Genomic DNA, 19,377 nt, shown 5'->3' on the forward strand with positions numbered 1-19,377 from the left:
TGAGACGTTAGCCTTGGAAGGCCAATGCATTTCCGCTCAGGAGAGAATCGGAAACCGGAAATCACGTTTGAATTGTATAGTTTCCCATAAGATACAATGTACAAATGGCAAACTAATATACATCTTGGTAAACATAATGGGAATAACTTTAATTGAAGAATATGGTACAACAACAAGTACCACAACAACAGCAGCAATAACAAATCTCCTCTACCTAGAGGGCTACAGCCTTTGCCTCGCTTTCTAAGCCATACTGAACAACTTCTGTGGTACTTCCTGTGATGCGTTCCTCTTAACACGATGTGGCGATATTCTCGTGAAACAACAAGGTAATCGTAAAGCTGAATGAAATTAATCTAGGTAAATTACGAAGATCGCTCGACCATCCAAGGGCTGAAATCCTTACAATAGTTGCTTAGTATCTGAAGTCGCTCTGGTTTTGTTCTAGGTCCTAGACATCTGTAAGAAGTTCTCGGTTTTCTCCACTACTTGATGGAAGGACGTGTCACATCAGCAAAGCATGAACATTAAGTCGGCTCTAATTCCGCCCGTCGATTTTGAATTAGATTTTAAAATCTCCCTGAGATCTTTTGCTTCGAGTTTCTGGGTGTCATTTAATGACGAAATTTCCATATTGTTGTATTAAAGAACCATTTTGAAGGGAGAAATCGCATTGAAAAGTGCATTAGAACGTGAAATGTCAGCATATCAGCTGTTTGAAAGAACCGCCGGTGTCACAGCGGATTTGGACCCCCCGCGGATTTGGACCCCCGGTCCAAATCCGCAAGCGGATATGGACCCCCCCGGTCCAAATCCGCTAGCGGATATGGACCTCCCTTCGCAGATTTGGACACCCCTACAAAACGTTTCTTTTAAGCATCGTTTGTATCATACTTGGTCACTAATTCTATTTGGAAGCTTTTTGCCGATATTCTTTTCCATCACAGAACAACATTCCTCAGTAAAGGTAAAGAAAAACAGCCATTTCGTTCCAATTCTGCCGCATGTATTATAGCGAGTCGTCCAGTATAGGCAATAATTAAATGCAAACAAACTACTGCATTCGAACTCTTGAAATTGTTCCAGTAAATCTTTGCTTCTTCTGATACGAATCAACATTAATACGAAACGTCATAACATTAGTGCAAACTGTTGCATCCCGTCACAAAAATAACTCAGTCTGATTTTCTAATTAAATAACATTAAACAGTTTCTGAACAAGAACGAAGTAACAACTCCTACTAAAAGTCGTTCGTAAAGCCTATGGTAAGTAAAAATGTTTCTATTCTGAGCAATTGGAACTCTCAGCTTATTTTCAAAGGCAAATCAACATTAATGTCTACGTCCTAACTAAATTGGTGACTATTACATCGAACTCAATCTTATTTTCTAATTTCAACGAATATTAACTGTTGAGAAATAACACCTTAACAATTACGAAGACGTTTAGAGTCTAGCGGTTTGCAGACAATGCAGAGCCGCTTGCCCTCCAGGGCAGTCTTATATTCCTCGCAGCTCATGTGCAACCATTCCTCGCACAACTCGCACTGTACCATGTCGTCCAAACACTCGGGCATTGAACAATAACAAAATAAATTAAAGTCAAAAGTTTGTCTATTATTGAATCTAACGGTGTTCGAATTTCGCAGAAAGGGTCATTTCCAGCTGCCAATTGCATGTTTTGAATCAAAAACATACTTTAATACGCACTGGAAGTATTAATACGCACTGGAAGTATTTCTACTAGAACGTCAAGGATGATGTTTCACTCAGTTTGCTGCTGGGGGTCCAAATCCGCGGAGGGGGGCCCAAATCCGCTGTGACACCGGGTCAACCCCAGCCTCGCTATCGTGTGTGCGCGGTTACTAATCCAATATGGCGCCGGGAACTGTAAAAAGGTCCATTGTTCCATTTCGGCATCCTTTGTAATTTATTTCCAAAGAGACAGTTATTGTGGGGAATATTTTTAACAGCTGCTGCTGAAGTGTTATTTTGAGGCGTAATGTGCTCGATAAAATATGACTGATAAAACGTGGTTAGAATGAAACTGAGTAGCTTTTGAGAAATTAGTTTGCTGGAAAAGAGGATTCTGGCTTGAAGAGAAACGACAAACGGAAATCACGTAGGTGTCGGCGGAACAATGAGACTTATGTGAGTGTGTCTGAGTGATATTCTCAACTAATTTTGACGTCTTCTGTGATCAGCAGCTGAAGACGCAGCTGTTTGGAATCAAAAGTTAAACTATTCTTACAAAACATACTTTTGGGTTACCTTACTCTTCCCTAAAGAATCTGGCAAACATCATTTTTAAAACGGCACGCCATGAACGGATGTTGTTGAAAAGAGGAAGACGATCATTAAATGACGCACGCCTTTTGTGTATGCCGACGATGATCTCAAGATCAGTCATACATCAATAATCAAGCCACTGTTTGAATATAGCACCACAAACATACTGTTTGTGATCACAGATAACTTTAAACTGTGGTCGCACACAAAGGTGAACGCGTTCATGGCCGAAAAAGAAGAAAAAAAAGCGACAACTAGGAATACATAAACATCCGCTCTTCCGTGATCTGTAGCTGAAGAAACATAACGAGAATTCAAGGGTCAAATTGTTCAGGCTGAACTCTCTTCTGCCGATGCAAAGATGACTCGAGAATCTCTTAAGAATAAAACTGAGTCGCGCTCTTGAGACGTTAGCCACTGGAAAGCCAATGCATTTCCGCTCAGATGAGAATCGGAAACCGGAAATCACGTATGTGTTCGCAGGCCATTGAAACTCAAGCGAGTGTGTCAAGCTGACACGCTTGATCCATTTTGAGATCTTTTGTAATCTATTTCCAAAGAGACATTTATTGAGGGGAAAATTTTTTAATAGCTCCTGCTGAAGTTTTATTTTGAGGCGTAGTGTGCTCGATAAAATATGACTGATAAATATGGTTAGAATGAAACTGAGTAGCTTTTGAGAAACCAGTTTGCTGGCAAAGAGGATTCTGGCTTGAAGAGAAACGACAAACGGAAATCACGTAGGTGTCGGCGGGCCAATGAGAATTGAGTGACTGTGTGTCTGAGTGATGTTCTCAACTCATTTTGACGTCTTTTGTGATCAGCAGCTGAAGACACAGCTGTTTGGAATAAAAAAATCAAACTCTTCCCACGGAACATACTTTTGGGTTACCTTACTCTTCTCAAAAGAATCAGGCAAACATCATTTTTAAAACGGCACGCCATGAACGGATGTTGTTGAAAAGAGGAAGACGATCATTAAATAACGCACGCCTTTTGTCTATGCAGACGATGATCTTAAGATCAGTCACACATCAATAGTAAACTCACTGCTTAAATGTAGCATCTTAAAGGATGTGATCAGTTCGGTTGCAGCTCTTAGAACAGGCCATGAACCAAAGAGGCTTTGTGATTGAAGTTTGACTGACAGAAGATTTTTTCAAAACTCTCGGATTAGGCGTGTATTCTATACACGCATTAGCACAAGACTTACCTTTATTTCCGAAAGTTGCATAGAGGAGGTAAGTTTTATAGTCTTTTTTAGTTTTGATAAACGAAAATTGTAGGTGATGCATGGATCTTGCTCGCTGAATGGGATTCAGGATTCCCACTGATACCACTGCGGATGGATATTCTAGTTGTAAATCTATTCTAGTTGTTGATACCATTTGAACGCTGTAAGATTCCTCGTGTTACTAAAAGTACGTGTATTCGGTATTTGGCCTGTTGTGTTTACCTATTTGTCAGTTTTCATAAGCATTTCTCAACGACATTTGGCTAATCTTTGGAAGCAAATTTTGTGGAAATCTAGATACCCTTATGCCTTTCCCTAGCAACGATTGTTTTCCTTTCGTTTTTTTGAGCAACCTCGTTGTTAGGGTCCTCTCTCTCCCCCCCTTGACTGGTCATACCCGAAAGTAACCCGAACTACCCGAAAGAGTTACCCGAAAGACTAACCCTTAGTCATTGAACAGCTCGTCCCAGGGCTACTCTAAAACGTTTGATCAAAATGGCGGCTGCGACTTGTGCGATCCCGATTGTTGACTTCAGTGCTATGAGCCTTCAAAACACGGATCTTCCAGACAATAACAGTCAAGCTATTAAAACTCTTGCTGATCAACTATATCGAGCTTTTAGTACGATTGGATTTGTGTATCTTAAAAATCATGGAATTCCACAAGAAGAGGTAAGTTTGTTGCTTAATAATCGCAAGTGATATTCTTTTATTAGAATAAAGAAGAAAAACAAACCAAAAAAAAAAATAATAATGTTGGGTGCAGGTTTCGACGTGCTGCCCCTTAACTATGCGTAAATGTATGATGTAACAGAACTCATATATGAAAGATGAAATTTAAATTCAAAGTTTGTCCACTTAGCAAAATTTCCACACAGCCCCATACTTCGTTATTCATACAGCTCTTGGATAAAGAAAAGAATGGTAAATACAATGGATTGGCTTCGGAACTTCGGCCTGCTTTAAAATAATATGGGGGTTAACTATACGGAAATCTTTCCGTTCACTCTTTATCGCTCCTAAAACTTGCAGAAGAGACTTTTAATCCGCTGTAAACTTATGTGGTCGTGCTTACAAGCCAAAGTCTCATTAGCATTAAATTTCAGTGTCAGTTTTATTTTTCAGTTGTTTTGTTTGAAGTTGTTCAATAGTTATTTGTTTTGTAAGGCCAAGGGAGGTAATTAATTTTCTGATCAAGTCAATGTCAGGGTTCAATGAAAATCACACATCAACGTTCTGCAAATTGCCTGAGTATATTCCATGTGTATACTCCTATTAACACTATCTCCCAAACATTGCATGAAATTATAAACCAACTTTCCCAGGTTATCCAGGAGTCTCCTGGATAACCTGGTAACCTAACATGGTATCCTGGATAACCTGATAACCTAACACTGTTGTACAAATTGATTGTACAACAGTGTCTCTTGGTCTCCCAAACAATTTGCTAAATATTCCTGGAAATGTAAAATCGTGAGTGAAACAGGGTATTTATTCTATAAAAGAGGTTGAATCAAGCACATTATCTCCATAAAAGTATATTTGTTGTTGTTTGTTGTAGTCATATTCAAGTTGAGTCTTTTATGATTTCTGAAGAAATGCATTTAGTGAATTTCAGCTTTTAGGGGAGGAAGAGGTCACTTTGTCCAAAATCAAATATTTCTAGATTTTAAATCTCAGAGGCTGATGTACCTTTAATCATACAGTTGTCTGCTCTGGGATTAGAATTGCAGTACCTTACATAATGAAAACACTTTTCTTTTTTCCTTTGCCATTCTACAGTTGGATGCTGTGTTTGAAACATATGACAAGTTTTTTAATCTAAGTCCTGAAGTGAAAGCTAAGTATAGGAAGAAAAAAATCACTTCCCAAAATGTATCATCTCAAAATGGTTGGGATGCTGTAGAAGCTGAAAGGTATGTGATACCATTGAAATGTATTTAATTGTATATTTAACTCTTTACGATGCTTGATTTTATATAGTATATACTGTATTTATACTGTATTATTGTTTTATAGAACAAACTTAGACAGACCTGGAGATTTGAAGGAATCTTTTGATCTTGAGTCATTTGATGATGGAACTTTTGTAAGTCTTTCTTTTTTGTAACAAATTTTAAGGGTGAAGAATATGGTTCAGTATGTTACAGTCCTTGTGATCATTATAGCTTTGTGTTTCCTGCTGCAGAATCACATTCAGTGGTTTGACTTGCACTGATATGTATGTTGGATGGTATGAAGCAAGTATGAGTGCTACTCAGCCCTTGACAGTTATTATGTCTACACTGTTAGGGCTTATCTCATCTTCTATGATATTAAGGGATAGGGGAGGGGGATTGATGGAGGGTCAAGACCTGGGTGGGTCACATATGTTGTGTTTTGGACCAGAAAATATCTTCATCCTCCTGGAAATATAAATTGGTTCCAGGGAACTTTCAGGGAAATATGATGAAATACTAGGGGGTTAAACATGTGATGGCCTAGAATGGTGTCCAGGTGGCGTAGTAGTAAGGCACATCATGCTATGGAAATGGGGATAAGCTCTGGACAGAATCATTCACCCACCTGGATCAGATGCCAGTCCATCCCAAGGTAACCTTCAGCATTTTGTCAAGATTAAGAAGTGTGAGCTAAGAAGGCATCAAGCAAAGATATTTGAAAAAGTCAGAGAAAACATGACAAGCTCTCACTTGGCTTGGAGGAATTAACAAATTATGCTCTGCAGGCTGTTTCAATTCTTGCATTATGTTATCAAGTAAATTATTTCATTTGGCACTTGGTATTGAATGTAAATTCTCTTTGTCCTTATAGAACTGGCCCAGTGCAGAAGTACCACAATTTAAGAGCACTGTGCACTCTTTTTACAAGTCTATGAGTGATCTTGCATTAAGGATTCTCACTGCAATGGCCATTGGTCTTCAACTGGTATGTTATTTTAGTACAAATTTGTACAGGAATTACAAAGTTTGGCCCAGTTTCCATCATGTGGCTTACTTGTCAAGTTGATGGAGTTACCAAAGATGTAGCCCTGTCATCTTTCATGAGTTAAAAATTAAGCTTCTTTTGCCATTCTTTCTTCCAGGAATCCAATACATTTACCAAATTCTTTAATAAGATGGGAACCACTGAGGGTGCAGTTCAAATGAGGTATAATGCTTATCCAAAGATATCAGATCTAAGTAACGTCAAACCTGGCCAGATCAGATGTGGAGAGCATACTGACTATGGTGCTATTTCAGTACTGTTTCAAGATGACATAGGTGGCTTAGAGGTACAAGAATGCTTGATTTTACAGCATCAAATGTGATTATAGAGTTTTTCATTATACGTTTTCATGTACATTACACCACAATTTACTAAAACCAAACTCATTACCATTGCCAAAGTATTAGTCACACTTCTACCCAAATTTCCCATAATAATAATGTGATAACTAACTTTAAAGGTATATTTTCAGGGCTTCTCTTTTGCCCTACTCGATCATCAGCCTGACAACTGGAAAAGTCACACGATCAAATATCTAAACAGTCTTGTAGTCATTTCCTTTCTTTGCAGATGTTGTGTTCATTTTCACTGCATGATGATGGATTGCAATTTTTTAAAATTCACATCCATATTTGTACATGTTATGTTTATTTGTTCATCTATACCCCTGGGGGGTGGCAGAGGAGGAACGACTTTGTTTGAGAGAGGGGAGCTCATTAGAGAGGGGCTCACTTGAGGAGGAGTATTAAGAACCTTGGAAACTTTTGGGCAAATGATGATACTCATGTGTTTTATTTTAACCTCGCACTTATTAATTTTCTTCTTTTTTAACATTTTTTTACTTTAATGGAAAGGTTATACTTGATCTTTATAGAAACCTTTCACTTTTTCCTAATAAAGGGAAAAAAAAGCAAACAAACCGAAAACAAAAATCATCTACTTGAGTCAAAATTGAGTTAATAATGTCCTCACTCTGAGACCATGGAATGTACTGCAACATTCGCACATGACTGCAAAAAATATTTTACTAGTTGAGAGTCAATGCATTTTGAAGCCAAGCCGTTCAAAACTTTGACAGCTTAAATCAGGGCCAATAACGTAGCCATTATGATCAAAAATGTGAGAGGGGCTTACCTGAGAGGTTGTTTATGATTTGTGTTTAAATTGGCTGGGCTTTACCGGTGGGAATAAATGTTCTTCTGAATAATGTCGCAATAGGTACAAAATGTCGATGGCCAGTTTATACCAGCCACACCCATGAAAGGCACAGTAGTGGTGAATATTGCAGACCTGATGCAGAGATGGACAGCTGATAAACTTAAGTCCACGGTATTAAATGTTCCTTTATTGGCTAGTTTGGGAACGAATCTTTTTAGATATTTTCTAATTGGGGGTCGACGAGAACAAAATGTACTCGTGCAGTGAGAAATATTTTCGGCTATAACAGCATGTAGTATGTTGATGTGAAGTACGCAGTTTTTTGCTACATATAACGTTAATTTTGAGGCACAAGGTCACATTTTTATGGCATCTCTCCACACTTGTCCAGGTTGTATACAGTAGCTTGCTTGTGTGACAACCACTTGAGATGACGAAAAAGTAAATAGAGGTTTTTCCTTTTTCCTGCACAGCACTAATAGCGAACATTTATTTTCCTACTATTAACTTAATTTTTATTGTGGTGTTCCTCCAAATTAATTTACACCGATTGTTATCTTTTTTTTAGATGATAAGTTCTCTCATTTTCATTGAATGTTCGTTTCTTTCAGCTTAGATTCAAGCAATTTCAGCTTAAATTTTCAGCTACATTCAAATATGAAAACTTCTTGTTTTTGTCAACCAATTTCTCTCTTCCAGGTCCATCGTGTGTTGATTCCAGAAGCTGAACAAAAACACTCTGTTCCTCGCCGTTCATTAGTATTATTTGTCGACCCAGACCATGATACACTTATTGAGTGCGTGGATGGCTCAAATAAATATCCACCAATTACATCAGGAGAATGGAAGAAGCGAAGACTTCTGGAAACCTACACTGATTTAAAAAAATGATCAACTCGACTGCATCGGACTCAGGATCTTTGCATTGATATTTAATAGAATACATGAATTTTCTTCTCCATTTTCCTCTCCCGTTAATTTCGTCCCATCGTCACGTCTTAAAGGTACTTAAGCTTCGGTTCATCCTCTCTCCTCCACTTACACATTTTAGTCATATCCTTCTTACTTACACTGTGTTCATTTGGTGAAAAATGGCGAGCGTGTCGGTTAAGCGAGCTGACGTTTCGAGAGGTAGTCCTTCGTCATCGCTCTGACGATGGGCTAAAGCTCGAAACGTTGGCTTTAGAAACTCGTTACGGTGACCAATTTACATTATTAACTCAGTTGATAAAACCAGATTATCTTGTTATACCCCTCTACTGACGTTACACCACTGTTTCTTTAGAAAGTCACGCCCTTTATTTGCTTGAGTAATAGTTTTAGTCACTTAAAGTCATTTAAGGTAACTTGCAGATTGCTTCAGTTTCAAAATGAGCTCTGATGGAAATAATTCAAATACTATTGATTGAATTTTTATAAGATAAGTTTGTGCTTGAGATCATTTTCGTTTTTTCCCTGAGTTAATGTATTTCCTTGAATGAATGGAAATCCTAGGCACTGATTAAAATAATGAATAAACCTGTGATAGTGGTGAAGGGAGGGGCTTGTAATCATTCCGTTCGGCGAACTGTAACTCTCCTTGGGTTGAATCTTGACGGTTTTCCTTGTCTCTTCGCCCTTGAAGAAACTCGGAGGGAGAGGAGCGGCGCTTATTTGAGAGAGGATAATTTGGTACAGATTATTCCGTGGAGAACGCGCACGAACGGATTGTTATGCGCGAGTTGCGATGCATTGGAAAAAAAAGAACGAGTGAGTATTTTGATGCATCGCGACGACTGTAAAAAATCGTTCAAGCACTTTCCATGCTATGATGTTTTTAATCTATACGAACTGAGATTTTTTCACATTTCAATTCAGTGATTGGAAGGGAACGACTGTGAAAATACATCGTTCGTCCAATCAGAGTCACGAACGACTAGTGTAAATCCCAATATATATGAAATAAAGATTCTTTCGACACTTTTTACAGCACGCATGTTTGTAAGAGGAAATACTTTGTTTTTCATTTGAATTGAATCTGCTCAGCACATTTGAGTGTGTATGTGGATTTGGTTAATAGTTAAGTAATAGAACGTAAAAGACTGTTGTAAACAATAAAGTGAAGTGGTGGCGTAAAGTACTAAATAAGGCTGTTGATAAATATTCCTTGCACTGTAATTTGTTTAATTAAATGGTATGGAGTACATTATATGCATCCATAAAAAAGACGTTGACTATTAGTTATTGACGTTGACCATTAGACTCTTCGATAACGGAAGCCCCCCTCCCCGATCTTTTTGTTTCTGTTTTAACTCTTTTATTCCGTTTTGTTTCATCCACTTTTGAGGTTGGTTGTAAAAGAAATGGATTGGGGAACTGATCTGAAACTGCGTTTGCCTTCTCTAGGTGTTTGGCGGTTTCTATTTCATTTCCATTATTTTGAACGGAGTGTCAACGATAGTGGCGATAGTTAATATCCTTCTTCATTAATCAAATAATAAAGATGAAGGGTTACTGATATCTAAGCACGTTTAAGGAACGTAACATTGAAAAAGCTCTTGATCACAGGAAAACCGTGTTGCCGCAATAGACGTAACACACAGGTCGTGCTCGATAGTTCCAATCCCTGTAAACGCAAGATATAACTCTATGTGGATTTAGAGGCATATAATTCATGTTATCTTTGAAAATGTGTGTTACACCACCCGTGTAAGCCGTAAGCGTAATGACAAGGGGGGAGGAGAGGGCTGGGCTCTCGTGAGAGACGGGTGCTTGGTGAGAATACATCAAGGTGTGAAGCAAAACAATCGTATAATCATCAACCGCCCAAGCGAATTTTGAATAGCTTACGTTTCAAGTATTAACCTTTCCAAGAGCTAGCTCTCATCGGTCTCTTAACCCTCAGCTTTTGAAAATTCGCTGCTTTGGTTAACCAGCCTTTATCTATTTATATGTGATCACCAACCGATTGGTTAACTTGCCCTTCAACGCAACACAATAATTTGTTCAGAAACTAAAAGCCTTGGCGAAGGATAAAGTTTATTACGAAATTTTTGCATAAACATTGCAATATTGAAATTGATAAGATCAGGATAAATCAATATCCCATTATTTGAAAAAAGATCTAAAACTGATAATAATCAAATAAACGATTAAACAATTTGCTTTATTTTGTGTTGAAAAGGCAATTTACCTCAGCTTGAACAGCGAAGAAAACGGCACCTCGCGGGTTTACGCTTCCGTTCAAAGTTCTAACATTTTTGTGTGAGAGACAATCTTGCTATAGGCCAAGATCTTTATGAAGTGGAGTACCGTCTGTCCCTGGATGATCGTTTGAGGATCTTTGTGGCGTATGAATTGTGTCCTTTTTCAACTGAATCGTGCAGATATCTCGACCTTTCAGTGAGAGTTTTTTCCCTTTTTGAATCGTTCACTCGAACCACAGTTTACAAGAATCTCGCCAGCACATATTCAATGCATTAACATCCAAGAAAGAGCATTTCCCAGCTGTTTATAATAAACTCGATATTTCACTACCCGTTGTCGTTGTTGATATTAATAGTGCGAGTGGCTTAGATTTTTAGATAGAGATAGTTTTTTTAAATAGCGTGTATACCGTATATTTTAACTTGAATTTGTCGAACAGCTCCATGTAAGCTTCTTAGCTGCTGATATTCTTTGGAAAATGTGACAGAAGCGTTTTAGATGTGGTTAACCTCACTTAGCAAAATGAAAAATGATTTGTCGTTCAAATTTAGAACAATGTCAAGGGTACTTTCCAGAGGGTCCCCAGCTGAGAGGGTATTCGTGACAAAGGAAAGGAGCGTTTTAAAAATCACGCTTTTGGGAGAGAAAAATGACTCGTCTCAGTCCAAAATAGGGAGATTTACTCGGAAATGGCCTTGCTTAGCTACGTTATGGCATTTGGAAGCGTAAGATTATTTTTTTTCTCGTGGTTTAAATTTAGACTCTTATCTTTCTATTAATGCCATGGTGGTCAGAGCAGCCAATCTTCCCTTATGGTTTATTAATATGTTATGACCTTCAACTCTTCTATAAACGAAACGACGTGAAAGTGAAGTGAAATTAATGTTTGCTTATTCATTCGTAACAACCTGATCTATTAAAACGTAATGGAATGGAAGAAGTGTTCTCGAAGATATCGAACGAATCACTATGCAAGGGAGAGAAACTTTTGTCGTTGTCCTTCAGTGGATCATTACTGCGACCGCAATCGTCGGCAATGGCCTTGTTATATATCTGATCACATTCAGGCAAAGGCTTCACTCCAAAGCAAATTGGTTCGTCTTATCTTTAGCGGCAGCTGATCTATTTGTTGGGGCTTCGTTCCTTCCTTATTACAGAGCTTGTAAAGCGGAAGAATTCTGCTACCAGAGACATATTCACTGGCTGTGTGTTGATGTTTTCCTCTGTGCTTCCGTAACAAACCTTTGTTTATTGACTGTAGATCGATACATCGCGATCGTCAAGCCACTGAAGTATCTGACCACTATGACTCAAAGAAGAGTTATGTTCGGCATATTGGCCGCCTGGTGTTTTCCAGCTGCCACGGCGCTTCTGCCTTTATCGTGGACGTACTTGGCCAATTCAATGGCACAAAGGACAACCTGTTGGAAAGTTTTCATCATCGGCACATTATTCGTATATGGAATTATTCCTTGCCTTCTTCTTCCCCTGGCCATTGTGCGAATCTTGCTGATAGCTCGAAGGTGTCGCATAGAACGATGCGTAGTCATAGCCCAGTTAGATTTCAATTATTCTGAGGCAAGAGGCAGAAGACAATCCTTCCCGGACCAAGATATTTCTTCCACAAAGCTCATCGTTGCTATTGTCATTTTGTTCTTAATTTGTTACCTGTTTGGTGTCTGCGTCCGGATCGCGGCCGTTTTTGGTGAACACCTACCACCTGAATCCGTCTATGTAATTTCCTCCATTCTAATTTTAACCAATTCCGCAGCGAATCCTGTGGCGTATGGATTATTAAAGAAAGATTTCAGGAGAGAACTGCTTAGAACGTACCGATTAGACAGCTCGCCCAGTGATCTTGCTTTAAGTGTAAGGATAAATTCAGACTTTACCGGCAGTCAAGGCATAACAACTTGAAAATGAAATTATGAAAAGAATCTTAGCTTCATACCACTTGTTCCAAAATAGTGCGTATTATTACATTATTTAAGTAACTAATTACATAACTTAAATAAGCAAATAATTTTGGTGAATTCCATTTTTTAAAGGTATAAGCCTGCTTTTATTTAAATCAACTGAACTGAAAAAGGAACGACATCACGAACAGTAACCACTGTTGATCTCAGTAGAAATCCATGTTGAATTATTTGTGTAATATTTCGCAGAACTTTCCCGAGTTGTGCAAAGTTATTATCCTTTTTAACCATCAATGAATATGTCTTTCGGTGATATGTGAGGAAGAAAACAAAACGAAACAAACTGGTTCAAACTTTCTCTGTTTTAATGCCGGCTTCCGCTGTGTCTTAACTACCGAGCGGCGAAATTGAGTTTTCGGAATTGTCGATGAAGAAATGAGTCCTTAGCCTCGTATAGTCATGTCTCTTACGGCCTTTCTTTTCGAAATTTAAACATTTTCTTAAATTCTTTGTTAATGTCTCTTTTGATAAAAGCGTACGGGAAAGGGTTAACCGCGGAATTAGCGATCAACAATAGCTTTCTAACGTGATGAAATTCATCAGTTAGTCCACAGACATCAAAGTAGAAACATGCGGATCCCACTACGTCCATCGTGTAGAACAAGATGAAGAGCCCCACCACTATAATAATTATTGTGGCGGAAAATTGTCCTTTGTTCTGCCTGAGATTAATCTGATTAAAACGCAATTGCGCATGCATTATTGCAGTCTGTCGGTAAAGACGTCTTGATATGACCAGAATTTTCCCCGTCGCACTTAAGAGAAAGACGCAAGGCAATATCTCAAAGAGAACACTGTATATGACTTGGAATAAAAGGTGAATGTGCTCAGTTGCGCCGACAAAGTGCATGTATAAGTTTGGTGGTAGATATAGAAGAGGGGGTACTCCCCAAGCGCAACCAGTGAGCAGGAGAACTCGTCTTTTGTTCATAATACGAACGTATTTGAATGGAGTTACGATGACGATATATCTGTCGGTAGCCATTGCACAGAGATTTGCAATGGCGATGGTAGCGAATTGCCACGCAATTATGCCACGGAGAACGTTGTCGCAGGCGAAAGTTGTTTCACAAAAAAACGCCACGGGAAAAAAACAAACGGCAAAAGACAAATCGGCCGCAGCAAGCGACAGAATAAACCAGTTTGTTGTCGTGTGAAGTTGTTTTGTGATGATTATGAGATAAATAACCAGACCGTTTCCTATGATTGCTGTGATGGTTAAAAGCCATGCAATAGTTACGTAACTTGGAATCATATCCATGACTTAGAAGGAAAACAATAAGAAAAGGAAAACATAGATCATTGATATCAGTTGTAAGTGTACGTTTTCTACAGCTCAATGGCGATGAAAAAAGCAGGAGTCCACCAGAATATCATTATCTTGACTGGTTTATCAAATAGTAGATTTTTAAGGCGTTGCAATTAAGATGTTTGTCGATGGTAAATGTAAATAACGATTTTATCATCAATGGCTGAGGTGTCCAGCAAAGTCGTTTGTTCTTTTTATTTCGTGCTGCTGCCTGCTATAAGATATTCCTATGTCTATGTCATGTTAGAACCAGTTCAGATCTATATTTTTAATCCTCTATCGATGAAAACATTTGTCCTGTTGCCCCTCATAAAGACTTCATCTTTTATTGACAAACCTGAATATTAAAATACGTCTTTTTTATTGCTTTTTATGAATTATAAACACAACTGTTGTAAAGAAGAGGTAATTAAGGAGAAACACACCAAGTAGTTAGTATTTTAACAGGTTGCGTTGGCTTCAACGAAACATTTTAAATTCATTTTATTGGTGTTAGTAGTTTAATTCTGTTAAATTTTCATGTCTATAATTGCTGGAATTTATGGGGGCCTCAGCCCAATTATCATAACTGTGAACAAGTTAGTTTTGGTTGATATCTTATTAGATGCATACAGCAAACAGCCATTGTTCTTTTACGACAGGAAACTTTAAAAAGGGAAAAAAAAAACCCACACCTTTCAAGAAAGTCGTTAATATTAGTGGCCGGTTCTATTGACAAACGAATCGTCAGAACTTCATCGTGTTTTGTCAGCTATTTGTTTTCGACATAAAATCCCCTCGCACTCTTTTTTTATGTCTTTTTTCAAAAATTCATAAGCAAAAGGGTTAACTAACGAGTTCACAATCAACAAGATCCCTAAAAGATCCCGGATCTCAGTCGGTGGGTCGCAGATATGAAGATCAATACAAAAAGACAAAAGAATATTTGTGGCATAGCAAACGACAAAGACAGTTACTACAGCGCATATTATTTGAACAGTTGACATCTCTCTCCGCGTTCTTGACAGTTTGAAGTGACAATCAGGTTCCCCCCTCCATTTGTTGTAGCGTAATTGAGCGACTTGAATGGCGGCTTGTTGACGGTGCTTTTTTCTAATCAATAGCATTCGAATAGTAGTAGTAATTAAAACAACAGTGGGTACTACTTCCATGACTGCTATTCGGGTTATTTCAAACGTTCTTTGTAAATCCTTTGATTCTGTCCTCTCTACCAAATAATGAATTGGAGCAAGGGATAACGAAAGAAGCCAGGCTGAAATGATAGCGGCCAAAACACGTCGAGTAGTCACCATAACAACGTATCGTAATGGCAGTGCAATGGAGATATACCGATCGATGGTCAGAACAACCAAATTTGTTACAGAAGCATACATGAAGACGGACGCCACCATAATGCGGTATCCACGATGGCAATGGAAGAACACATTGCAGAAAAACGAAGCCGGAAAGTAGCTCAAGACAAAAAGGAAATCGGCCAAGGCCACCGAGAGAATAATCCAGTTGGGAAGAGTGAACAATCGGCGTCTGGTTATGATTAAGCATATTGTGAAACCATTGCCAACGAGGGACATAACACTAAGAATCCAACCAGTAATCCAGTACCATGCTGCCATCGAGATATATTGGACACTACGTAGCTTTTGCAGTAAAATTCAAATTCCGAAAAGAACCACCAAAGTGTAAGCTTTACAGCTTTCTTTGAAAAAAATGTTGTTTACGCGGGTTGCGAAATAAATAAACTTATCGTCTACATAATAGCTTTTACAGGTTTCTAATTAAATTAATTTTGGGTTTGTTTTATAAGAATGATGTTTACGCTAAGATAAACTGACGCGACTAAATATTTTGAGAAGGTAATAAACAAATCAATAAGATGCAGTGGGCACTTTAATTTTTTGCGAGAAAAATTAACCAAGGATGGCTAAGGAAATGTCGCGAATGACCTACAACAGATGTTTTGAATGATGGATAATGGGTAACAAAGCTTAAGGTTGCGTTTTCTAGTTTAGGAATTAAGGTAACGATTCCTGAATCACTTTATTTAAGGTTATTGGCTTATTTTCAGTTGTAAATGATATTAAGGCGTGTATTTGAACACATGCTGATGCTTTGTAGTGAATTATTGAATTAAAAAAATGCATTCGATTATCCAGCTCACTATGCATCCTAAGTATTATGATAATTTGTGGGGTAAAAATCACTGGTGGTAAATTGTACTTCAACGCATTTAGCATGAAATACTCGCTAGCAGCTTGATTTACCAAGACATTTGAAATTTTTTGCTCTTATAATATATATAGTTATTTTACCTTCCAGTGAGGACCCTTTGTCACCGAGAGGGAAAATCCCATTTCGATTTTAGAATTCTAGAAAAAGGCGAAACATTTGTAGATTCTAAAGCATAAGACATTCTTAATTGTCTCGGGACTGCTTCATGGGGTGAAGCCAATAAATGTTTTAAATTTACTGGTTGGTCGAGGCTGAAAAATTGCTTTCAAAGCCAGAATCACATTCATTGATGCTAACGTACAATTCTCAAATCTGATAGGCTAATCAGTGACCCGATTTCATTTGCTGGACTGATCTTAGAGTAAACGTAGCACGAGGGTATTAATCAATAAGTACTGTATTTGGATAATAACTTACAAGATGGCTTTATTTATAATGTAAAGTTAAGCTGCTATAGTCATTAATCATCAAAAGTCATAAAATCATAGGTGCCCGAGTGAGGATCAAGCTTGGACATGTCTCTGTTTCTTTCACCTCAGCACTTCATCATCATCATCATCATCGTTATCACTATTTAGTCATCTTGCATGAACATTAAGTCTGCACAAAGACCTAACAAGGAGACCTCCAGAGGCCCACAATTCCAATCGAATGGGCCGCCTCTGGTGAAGAAACTTTCGCTTAACCAACCTTTATATTTTCCCTTTTTTATTATTCTCTTCGTAAATATTGACCTTTAGACTATTTATCGTTCACAAGTATTTGAAATATCGAATTCTAGATAGTTGCTTTTTATGTTGATGATTTTATCAGTGAACTCTTCCTTTGCTTTAACTAAGCAAGTTATTCGGAGTTTATATACATTTTTATACATAAAGCACGATTTGTTTTCGTTCTATATCCATCTTTAATTAGTTATGTAAGGTAGTTGATAAAATTATTCTTACATGCTCACCAGTTCTTCTTATAATTATGCAAAGTCTACGTTCTACTTAAAAAAATATAATCACAAACGAAGATGCAAAATTAGCTAGTGTCTTGACGAGATTGCAAGTGCTGATTTATAAAATGAGGAGGAATAATCTGAAGCGACTAAAGAGTTGCATTTTGTCTTGACAGGCCAGCAGTAACAAAAATCAATTTTACTGAAATAGCTTCAGATTGAGTATAAAACGAGGTAATGGGGGAGGTGAATTGGAAGCAACCCGAAAAGTATTTGCTCTGTGGCACGAAAGCAGTAATCTTCGTTTTCTTTGTTACCAATTAAGGCAAAACGGTACGTAGTGCACGCTGCGAGCAGGATTCGAACCTGCGCGGGGAGACCCCATTGGATTTCGAGTCCAACGCCTTAACCACTCGGCCATCGCAGCTGTGATTAAATGTGTGGGTCGAATGAGCTTTTAAGAAATCTTAGCAACGTTTTTCAATGTTGGAAACATAAATATTCAAACAGTTCATAGATTCAAAGATAAGTCCATATAACAAGAAAAGCCTTCGAAAAGAAAATGCTTAAAGAGTACTAACGCACTTTAAATGTACCATTTGAGAATATATATTTTATCCACATGTTGGAAAAGCTCCCCATGATACTGAAATTCACTCTTAATTCGTTAAATTCAGTTGCTCTGTTGACGACCAACACAAGAGAGAGTGATCAGCATTCGCTGAGTTTCTTCGTACCACACTCACACTGCCGTGTCACAAAGGACTTGATAGAGAGGTCATTTATCACCGTTTACTCAGCACCACGACTTAAGGACAAAGCTTATTTGAAGCACTATAAAAGAAGATTGCATGAGATTTTTCATTTACTACCTCACTTTTTATTCATTTGTTTTAATACATGTCTTGAGTGGCGTTCTTACGAAACCGTACGTAGCAACCGTAACTAATCAGACAAGAATTTGTGCCAAAACAGAAAATATGATAGTATGTCGTACTTATATTATCAGATGCAATATCAGAGATGTTCACGTTAAAATGAGGTGATGAATCTCATCAAATCTTTAAAACTAATGTTCCTAGAATTTCATGGAAAGGTCTACAAGGTCTTACCAGGGCATAATACTCTAGAATCTTAACCACATGTATACGGAACAGATTAGCCATAATTCATGGCCTCCAAAGTAAAATGTTTGAGTGGGGATTTCTAGGGCTAAATGAGAGCGAGTGCAGTGGGGTGGGGTTGGTCTCGTCAAGTTTCTCAAGTAGATTCTCACATGGGTACATCCTTGTAAAGTGGTGTGATTTGATTGATGTAAGCGGAAAAGGCGCCAAAGCGCGCACCATTTGTAGCACTGATACAAAATGTTTCAAATTATACATATGTAACATCCTTGTCCAAGGTGAATGTAAAGCCCTCGTAACTTTTAGTTTATGAAGTGTCGCGATGGTTAAGGCGTTGGATATGAAAGCCATTTGGGATTTCCCCGCGCATGTTCGAATCCTGCTCGCAGCGTGAGACTTTTTAATTGGTTGAAAAATAGATGGATAAATACGTTTACCTTTGTTGGAGTTTTGCATATGAAATACTTATTAATTGAACCATATATTACCAAACTGTTGTTCAAAGTTTAAAGTTAAAATTTTTCTTATTGTTCTCATTAGTTTATGAAGCAAACACGTTTTGACCAAAAGAAATGTTTTTCTCCAATCCCTCTCAGTGATGATTTCATTTTAAGAGAGTGACATAAAGCGTAGCTGCAGGACGACTAATTGAAAAAAGAACCAGTTATTTGAATATTGAAACTTACTAGAGATTTTAACTTTGAGCTGGCAAAAGTGAACCGAACAAGTTTCAGATAAAATTCTTGCAACTATCGTACTAGGGTTTACTGAATCTTATCGCTCAGTTTCTCTGCTCTAAGCCGATTTGCTTTAAATTAGTTCTACCAAGACTTACCAATGGTGGCATACTTCATAACATGGTAACGGTTGTTAGACAAGGAAGATTCTCTCTAATTTACATAAACGAACACTCAAATTTCAATAGGAAAAAGAACTGATTGTAG

The 19,377-nt window shown here is 37.9% G+C and overlaps 4 protein-coding genes and 1 non-coding gene across 6 annotated transcripts; 2 read left to right on the forward strand and 3 right to left on the reverse strand.

Moving 5' to 3' along the window:
- Positions 1-2,839: 2,839 nt before the first annotated feature.
- LOC131796801 (uncharacterized) lies at positions 2,840-9,637 on the forward strand. Of its 2 annotated transcripts, XM_059114405.2 has the most exons (8): positions 2,840-3,530; positions 3,984-4,195; positions 5,306-5,439; positions 5,543-5,612; positions 6,335-6,448; positions 6,606-6,794; positions 7,727-7,837; positions 8,366-9,637. In XM_059114405.2, exons 2-8 carry the CDS (start codon positions 4,019-4,021, stop codon positions 8,555-8,557), a joined length of 987 nt encoding a protein of 328 aa, XP_058970388.2. In that variant the 5' UTR covers positions 2,840-3,530; positions 3,984-4,018; the 3' UTR covers positions 8,558-9,637. The 2 variants fall into 2 exon arrangements, with proteins under 2 accessions (XP_058970388.2, XP_066027600.1); XM_066171503.1 differs by lacking the exon at positions 2,840-3,530 and having other exon boundaries at positions 3,664-4,195.
- Positions 9,638-11,542: 1,905 nt separating this feature from the next.
- LOC131796698 (beta-2 adrenergic receptor-like) lies at positions 11,543-13,908 on the forward strand. The gene has a single exon (XM_059114306.2). The coding sequence runs from the start codon at positions 11,822-11,824 to the stop codon at positions 12,767-12,769; it is 948 nt and encodes a 315-aa protein (XP_058970289.1). The 5' UTR covers positions 11,543-11,821; the 3' UTR covers positions 12,770-13,908.
- Positions 13,235-14,089, reverse strand: LOC131796699 (adenosine receptor A2a-like). Its single transcript, XM_059114307.2, has one exon. It carries the CDS (start codon positions 14,087-14,089, stop codon positions 13,235-13,237), a length of 855 nt encoding a protein of 284 aa, XP_058970290.2.
- Positions 14,090-14,871: 782 nt separating this feature from the next.
- Positions 14,872-15,750, reverse strand: LOC131796700 (histamine H2 receptor-like). Its single transcript, XM_059114308.2, has one exon. It carries the CDS (start codon positions 15,748-15,750, stop codon positions 14,872-14,874), a length of 879 nt encoding a protein of 292 aa, XP_058970291.2.
- A 1,904-nt stretch (positions 15,751-17,654) lies between these two features.
- On the reverse strand, positions 17,655-17,736 carry Trnas-cga (transfer RNA serine (anticodon CGA)). The gene has a single exon. It is a non-coding gene; the product is annotated as a tRNA-Ser (tRNA).
- Between the last annotated feature and the right edge of the window lie 1,641 nt (positions 17,737-19,377).

This window comes from Pocillopora verrucosa, chromosome 1 (genome assembly GCF_036669915.1).
Source record: "Pocillopora verrucosa isolate sample1 chromosome 1, ASM3666991v2, whole genome shotgun sequence".
Taxonomy (NCBI): Eukaryota; Metazoa; Cnidaria; class Anthozoa; order Scleractinia; family Pocilloporidae; genus Pocillopora; species Pocillopora verrucosa.